Source organism: Belonocnema kinseyi, chromosome 3 (genome assembly GCF_010883055.1).
Source record: "Belonocnema kinseyi isolate 2016_QV_RU_SX_M_011 chromosome 3, B_treatae_v1, whole genome shotgun sequence".
Taxonomy (NCBI): domain Eukaryota; kingdom Metazoa; phylum Arthropoda; class Insecta; order Hymenoptera; family Cynipidae; genus Belonocnema; species Belonocnema kinseyi.
In genome coordinates this window covers 85,886,242-85,894,983 of record NC_046659.1, presented here as the reverse complement: position 1 = coordinate 85,894,983, position 8,742 = coordinate 85,886,242, and the positions used below count along the sequence as shown (strand labels likewise).

The 8,742-nt window shown below is 26.8% G+C and overlaps 1 protein-coding gene across 2 annotated transcripts in view; it reads left to right on the top strand.

Moving 5' to 3' along the window:
* LOC117170383 (FAS-associated factor 1) overlaps nt 1-8,742 on the top strand; it is a 25,655-nt gene that overhangs the window by 13,465 nt on the left and 3,448 nt on the right. For both annotated transcript variants that reach the window (XM_033357145.1, XM_033357146.1), the window contains exons 6-10: nt 155-296; nt 377-522; nt 5,316-5,470; nt 5,560-5,755; nt 8,327-8,734. In XM_033357145.1, coding sequence (XP_033213036.1) covers nt 155-296; nt 377-522; nt 5,316-5,470; nt 5,560-5,755; nt 8,327-8,734 — 1,047 coding nt within the window. The remainder of the gene's footprint in view (nt 1-154; nt 297-376; nt 523-5,315; nt 5,471-5,559; nt 5,756-8,326; nt 8,735-8,742) is intronic.

Here is an 8,742-nt window from a genome sequence, read left to right as displayed (position 1 = left end):
TATGTACAATTTGTGTCTCCCTCATTGTCTATCATTTCTTCTACTTCCCCTCATTTTCCCACCTTGGAAAAAAGTACAACGGGCAGACACTCGACCGAAACTATAAAGGTTTCTGCCCGGGGTTACGAAACGTTAAAAATGGATTCGTTTTCAGGAAGTCGTAGACTTGGCCGACACGGACAGTTCAGTTGGTGAAGTGGAATCTGCAGACGATTTGGAAGACACTCCCGAATCATGTCACGTCGAGGACGATATTTTTATAGATAATATACAGTCTACGAGGATACAGCATCTCAGTAAGATTTTTGAATGAAAAGAAATTTCAATGTATATTTGAAATTCGATGCTTAATATTTTTCTATTTATTTATTTACAGTGCCGGAAAATGTGGACGATGAAACGGTCGGCACGTTGCACTTTGCAGAAGAATTCGAGAAGAGATACGGCACTAGCCACCCACAATTTTTCACTGGAACCTTGGAAGAAGCAATACAGGAAGCGTGTGGAAAACCGCCGAAAGACGTTTGTTTTTTTTATTTATATAATCAATATTTAACCGAGGGGCTGATCACTCTTAAAATTTTAGGTCCAGCCTTCGTGAAATCTTTAAAATATTGTGAAATTTTTGTGTTATCACTGAAATCTTTGAAACATTTAGGAAATCTTTTGTAATCTTTCTGAAAGTATTGAAATATTTTTAAATCTGTGAAATTCTCTATCTAGTCTAGAACAAGTAGTGTAACAAAATGTCCCGAAAATGTTACACTCGTTGCTGAATATCTGATTGATTGGCTTTTGAATAACTTGAAATTGCTGTATTTATTACATTTGAAATTTAAAAATGGAATCCGCTGCTAACTTTCAATTTGTTTACAACTGTTACTTTAATTTGTGATTGTTATGGTGCCGAAATACTCAATTAATCTTGAAAATATAGATCTTAAATTAATTAGTTTAATAAGAGACAAGAAATTAATTTGATTAAATACAAAAATTATGCAGTGCCGTTAATTCTTTATTACCAAAGGGGTTAGTTCTTACAATTTTGAGTGTAAATCAAATACTAAGATTTTCAAACACTTCAAAATATTTTACGAAGTTTCAACGTTTCCGAAGTATTTCAAAATATTTTAATTGATTTCAACAGATTTTAAGGAATTTCAGACCAATTTGTTGAGAGATTAAAAAGAATATTATGGAGTCTTAAGAGGTTTCAAGTAATTTTTAGAAATTTCAGAGATTTTAAAAGATTTGAAGGATTTTTTTTTTTAGGTATCACTTTTTATTTTCTAAGGATTTCCAGGGATTTCTAAGAGTCTTTTGAGATTTCATCGCCGTATTGGGATTTCACAGAATTTTTATAGATTTTAACTGATTTTAATAGACTTCAAGGGATTCAGAGAAATTTGAACGATTTTGTAAAAATTTCTAATGGGTTTCAAAATATTTCACGGGATATTACAAATCTTCAGAAGGTGTCAAGTGATTTTAAAATATTTTGAGGGATTTCAAGAGATTTCTAGATTCCAACGTTTTTTAAAGATTGCAAGGATTCTCGAAGTATGAAATATTATAAAGCTTCTGAAGTTTTAAAGTTGTTTCAAAATATTTTATGAAATTTCAAAGCATTCCTGGAGACCCCAAAGTATTTCTAATAATTGTAAGGATTGTCGAAGAATTACAAAATATTTCATGGGATTTAAAGAGGTGTCCAGTTATTTCTCAAGATTTTAAAGGAATTAACAGTATTTTTATGGATTTCAACTAATTTTATAAAAGCGATTCAGAGAAATTTAAAAAATATATCACGAGATATTACAAAGCTTTTGAAGATTTCAAGTAATTTAAAAAAATTGTACGGAATTTTAAGGGATTTCATAAGATTTCAAGTAATTTATAAATATTTTAAGGTGTTTCACAGAATTTCAAGTTATTTCTAATCATTTTAGGAATTTCAGAGAAGTTATAGGGATTGTAAAATATTTCAAGAGATTTCAATGACAAATTAATGGATTATGAATTATTTAATAATGTATTCAAGCTTTTTAAAGTATTTCAAATTATTTTGAGGGAATTTTAGATAAATTTATAGAATTTCATGCATTTTTAGAATATTTCAAGGCATTTTAAGAATGTTTGAAAGATTTCAAAGGTTTCAAACGATTTCAAGAGTGTTCAGAATCTCATTTAATACCAATGTATTTTAAGATAAACAAAATTTGGTTGTTGTTTTTCTGCTATATTGCCATATTTTAAGTATTTATTTATTCATTCTACATGTATGTCTTTTCATACTTTTACATTTGTTTCCCCTTTCCCCACTTTAAGCTAAAATACAATGCATATTTTAAGTATTAGAACTTGAAAGTAAACAGGGTGTCTACCCTACCATGAAAAACCAGGAAATGTCAGGGAATTGACTTTTCATTTTTTTAATTGCAATATAAAATTGAATAAAATTTATTCTTTATTTGTAAAAGTAGCTTTATATGACTTTATTGAACTATTTTGTTGAAAATTCGTGTTTTTTTGTTTGAAATTAATGTTTTTAACTGAAAATTTAACTATTCTAGTTATGTTTGAAAATGTATCGATTCTAGTTGAAAATTCCTTCTTTTTTTATCGAAAATTAATATTTTTGGTTAAGAATTGATTTTTTCTTGAAAATTTAACAGTTTGTATTTTTTATTTCTCTTCTTATTTGAAAATTCAATTCATTTTGAAAGCTTTTTTTTTTGTTTTATTCAAATATTTTGGATTGAATATAAAAATTGAAAACTCATCTCTATAATTGTAAAATGATCTATTTTATTGAAAATTCGCTTTTTTATTTTTGATGAAAATTAATTTTTTTGTACTGAAATTTTTTTGTGATTAATTTTTAACTGAAAATGTAACTATTTAATTTTTGGATGAAAATGTTTCTTTTCTAGTGGGAAATTCAAGTTTTTTGGTAGAAATTAATCTTCTTGGTTGAAAATTCATCTTTTTGATTGAAAATTCAACTATTTCAGTTCAAGGTTCATCATTTTAGTTTAAAATTAATCGCTTTGTTTGAAAATGTTTTTTTTTTAATTAGTTTTTTTTCGTTGACTATTGTAGTTTTTAAATAAAAATCTAACTATTAAATTTTTGGTTGACAATTAATCTTTAGTTAAAAATTGATGTATTTTGTTGAAAATTTGTCTTTTTGTGCAAATTAATTTTCTTGGTTGAAAATTAATTTTTTTGTTGCTGAAAAGAGATTCATTATTTTAGTTAAGAATTTATCTTCTTGGCTTAAAATTGAAATATATGTATGGAAATTAGTTTTTCTTTGTTAAAAATTGAACTCCTTCGTTGAAAATTCATGTATTTTGTTAAAAAATAGTTTTTTTTTTAAATTTTGTCTCTTCTTTGAAAATGTATTACTTTGGTTGAAAAATGTTTTTTTTTTATTTTATTGAAAATTAATTGTTTTACTGAAAATTTAACTGTTCCATGTTTTGGTTTTTTAAATTCAACTAATTGCTTGAAAGTTCAACTATTTTGACAGAAGTTAGTTTAGTTGAAGATTTCTCATTTTAATTGAAAATTGATCTCGTTGGTTGGAAATTTGACTAATCCAGTTAAATAGTCCACCATTTTAGTTAAAAATGAAGTTTTTCAACTTAAAATTTATCTTTTTTAGTTGAAAGTCCATGTATTTTCTTTAAAATGTTTTTTTTTTGTTAGAAAATTAATCATTTTAGATCAGAATTTATCTTTTTAGTTGAAAATTCAACTGCTTGGATGAAAATGAAACTCTTTTGTTAATATTTACTTTTATTTTTAAAGATTCTGCGTTTTATTTGAAAAAATTCATCTCTGTTTGAATACTGAACTGTTTGGTTTAAAAATTCGTTTTGATTTTTATTGAAAGTTCGTTTTTTTAACTGAAAATCAACACATTTTACTTAAAAATTTAACTAAGATTTTGTTGAAATTTTCTTTTTTTTTATTAATTTTTTTAAATTGAAATTTAACTAATGTAGTAAAATATTCCACCATTTTAGTTGAGAATTAAGTTTTTCGACTAAAAATTGAGATTTTTTAGTTGAAAATTTATGTATTTTATTGAAATGTGGTCTTTTTTGCAAAAAAATGCAACTACTTAAGTTTAACATTCATCGTTTTAGTTGAGAAATTCACCTATTTGGTTAAAGATTAAAGTATTTTTTGAAAATTTGTTTTGTTTTCGTTAAAAATTAACTTTTTATATTAAAAATAGTTTTTTTGTTCGAAATTTAACTAATTCAGTAGAATATTCTGTCAGTTTAGTTGAAAATTCGTCTTTTTTATTTGAAAATTAAACCTCTTGGTTGCAAATTAATTTTTTGGTTGAAAATTCAACTATTCCAGTTTAGGATTTATTATTTTAGTAAAAAATTCATTTTTTTGGCTTGAAATTCAACTACATGGATGAAAGTTAAGCTTTTGAAAATTCATTTGTTTGTTTGAAGATTCATAATTTAAATTAAAAATTCATCTCTTTGGTTGAAGATTGAGCTATTTTGTTCAAAATATGTTTTTTTTTTCGTTGAAAATCAATCTTTTTTGTTAAAAATTCAACTATTTGGTTGAGAATTCATGTATTTTGTTGAAACAATCATCTTTTTGGTTGAAAATTCAACTGTTTCGTTAAAAACTCATCTATTTTGTTAAAAACTTAATATTTTAAACTTGAAAATAAACATTCGAATTATTGTTCAAATTCATGAACTTTAGGGAAAAATATAAGCAATGATTAATTATGTTTTTAGTATTATTCAATTATTAATTAATCGATGGTGCTAATAATTTTAAGAATATCGTGTAATATAATTTGCCAAAGCTTTCTAAATGAAACATATTAAATGAATCCTAGAAACTGAAATAAACATTATTTATAATAAAATCACGAAACTATATACATAATCCGAGGCTAATGTTTAAAAAAATGCTAAATGTTTTAATGGCTCCGTACTATGAAAAATTATACCTGAATAAAACTTTAGATACCTGGAAAAAAACCCTGGAATTGTCAGGGAATTTCTTTTCATAATTTGAGTAGACATCCTGGTAAAGTACTTATTAATTAAAAATACGTATTTTTGACTAAATTTGGCCTTTTCAGTGTAATAAAACTTAGTACTTAAAATATGGAAATATTTAACGTATTATGTGTTTGTCGGCTAGTCTTTTAAAGTTTTTGAAAGTTTTCTGAAATCTGGCGTATAATTAAAATTCGAGTGCTCAACTCCTGGTATTTAGGATATTTTTTTAGCAATTTTAAAGATGAAATGTTTTCTCTGTAGAGAAAGATGTTGGCCGTGTATTTACATCATGATAATAGTGTGCTGGCGCACGTATTTTGCACGCAGTTGTTAGGTTTTGAGACTGTGATACAACTGCTAACTAATAATTTCGTAATCTGGGGCTGGGACTTCACGCATGAATCCAACGAAATGAAGTAAGAATGTTGTAATTCATTTTTAGGATAAAGTAAAATAATTCGGGCATAAAAATATTCTCAAACTGGGAAACGTTTTTTGCTTTTAGGTTTTTAGCGTCGGTTAATCAAGCCTTGGGACCGACAGCAGCAAGAACTGTACGAAATATCGATGTTGATACAATGCCTGTTCTTATGATTATTATGCGTACTAGATCAAATACGGAGATATTTAGAATAGTTCATGGCAATGTGGGAGTCAGTGAACTACTCACGAATTTGATTCACGCTGTGGATGTATTTCAGGTTTGTAAAAAGTCGATTTCTTATAATTATAGGATGGCCACTGACCGGAATACAGCCGGAAATTTTTTATATTTGCTTTTACTTTTGCAATAAATATTGTCTTCCACTTCAAAAAAAATCATCTAACTCTAAGATATCATCTGAGCATACACTACTCTTTTAGTCCTCGTACAGTCACAGTTTGGGCAAATAAAAAGTTTAATTTATACTTTATATTTATGAATTTAAAGCTTTTTTGATGTGGAATTTAAATACGAAAAATCATTTTATATTTGAGAAGAAACCTTCATTTTTAGATATTTAACATAGATTGATAATATTTAACCTATATTTATACAATTAATGACTAATAGTTGGCATATTAAAGTTATAATTTAGGTACAAACTAAATGTTTCGCTCTTCAAATATAAAATTAACCAACTTCCGGTCATTTCGGGGATATAAAAGTAAAATGTTACCGAAAAGAGCACAGATAGAAGTACGATTTCCTATTGAAAATCCAAAATCTATATTTTAAATCCTTGATCACAAAAACGCGAATATCTCTTAAATCAAGATCAACAAAATGGTCCCTTATCTTGCGGAAATCACAGATTTTACACTCCTTACCCTATTTCCCCCTTTTTTCAACGAATTCTTTTTCTCCATGTTTTAAGAAAATCCCCCAATAATAAAATCCAACTATTTTTAGTTGAAAGTTAATTGTTTTTAGTTGAAAATTCTACTATTATGTTTTTGATTTATCATTCATATCTTTTGACCGAATATTCAACTGTTTTGTTAAACATTCGTCTTTTTGGATAGAAAATTTTCCTTTTGGATTGAAAATTCATCTTTTGTTAAAAAATTTGTCTCTTGGGTGAAAATGAATTTTTGTTCATTGAAAAGTATACGATTATATGTTTCGTTTAGAATTGACCTCTTTTTATTTGTACTGTTTGTTTGAAAATTTAATTATGTTGTTAAGAATTCAACTTTTTTGATTAAAAGTTATTCTTCTTTCCTCGAAAATTGAAATTTTTGTTAAAAAATTGTCTTTATGAATAGAAAATCTGCCCTTTTGGATTAAAACTCCATCTTATGGAAGAAAAGTAATATTTTTCTGTTGAAAATTTATTTTTTATAATTGAAAGTAAATTATTTTTACTTGAAAAGTATATTTTTGATTCTGAATTTATCGCTTTTGTCTAGAAATTCGACTATTTGGTTGAAATTTTAATTATTTAACAATTTTGTTAAAAAGTCATCGTCTTTGGTCAAAAAGTAAACTTTTGTTGAAAATTCGTTTTTTTCGGAAAGAAAGTTTGTCCTCTTGGATTGAAAATTCATCTTTTGGTATAAAGTTGCCTTTTTTAGTTGAAAGTGAATTATATTTCATATTAATTTTTATAATATTTTGTTGTCGGTTCAGAATTCACCTCTTTTGGTTAAAAATTTTATTATTCGGTTGAACATTTAATTATTTTGTTGACAATTGAACTATTTTGTTAAAATGTCCAATTATTGTCGAAATTTCAACTTTTGTGTTTAAAATTCGACTTTTTGTATAGAAAATTAGTACTTTGAGCTTGAAAATTCATCTTTTTGTAGAGTATTCATATTTGTTGTTTAAAAATTCATGTTTTAGGATTAAAACTTAATTATTTTTATTTGAAAAGTCTGTTACAATTTTGGTTCAGAATTAACATTTGTTTTGTTGAACATTCATCTTACTGATTTGAAAATTTCACTCCTTTATAAAATATCTTCTTTTTGGATTAAAAATTTAACTGAATGGGCGAAGTTAATTGTTTTAAAATTCAACCAGTATAATTAAAAAATTTAAATTTGTCGTTGAAAAATCTTCTGTTTTGCTTTAAAGTTAAACCATTTTCTTGTGAAAATCACTTTTTTTTTTGTTGAAAATTCCAATATATGGTTGAAAGTGTATCATGTTTATTGATTGACAGTATTCTTTTTTTGCCGAAAATTCAGCGGTTTTGTTGAACATTCATCTTTCTGGTTTGAAAGTTCAACTGTTTTCTCAAAGATTTGTTTTTTTGGATTGAAAATTGAACTATTTGGTTAAAAAATCACATATTTTTGGATGAAGTTAATCTTTTTTGGTTGAAAATTCGTTTCTTCTAGCTTGAAACATCAACTTGAACAGTTCAGATTGAAAATTCAACTATTTGGTAGAAAATGAACTCTTTTCGGGCTTAAAAGTTAAATGTTTTCTAACAAACTCGACTTTCTTGAAAATTATTTATTTTTTTATTTTGAAAACGCAATATATTTGAATTTAAAATCTTAGGAATATGGTACCTAAATTAATATTACTTAAAAGAATGTATTCCTCGTCTAAAATCATATTTACAATAATTTACATATATATTTTAGCTTGGAGTTCTAATATGTTTAATTCTCTTTAAAATTTATATAATAAAGCAATTAGAATTATATTCATATTATTATAAACCCTTAAAAGTCAGCCGGGAAAAATGTAACTTGTGACCATTTTTTTGGTCACCATGCATCAGTTTTCTGTTGAAAATGTACTATAAGAGTTAATTTTTATTTGTTATGATTAGGAACAACGTCAAGCCGATATCGAATTTGAGGAAGAGCGACAAGCCAGAGAAAGAGTAAAGCAAGAGCAAGACAAAGCCTATCAGGAGAGCTTAGCTGTCGATAGAGCTAAGGAAGAAGCAAAACAGATGCATGAACAGATGGAGAAGCAGAAGAAGGAACAGGCGGAGAGTGAAAGGCTTGCTGTAGAGGCGAAAAAAGAGGCTCACAGACAGTCAGTCAAGTCGAGCTTGCCTCCTGAGCCAGAAGGCAATCAAGTGTTGAAAGTGCGAGTTCGACTTCCATCTGGCGAAGTTTTGGAACGCAGGTTTCAGCCTGAAACTCCACTACAGATCTTATTAAACTATTTAATCGTCGAAGGTTATCCTACGGACGAATACAAAGTTCTCTCCACCTGGCCGAGAAGGGATGTGCGTAG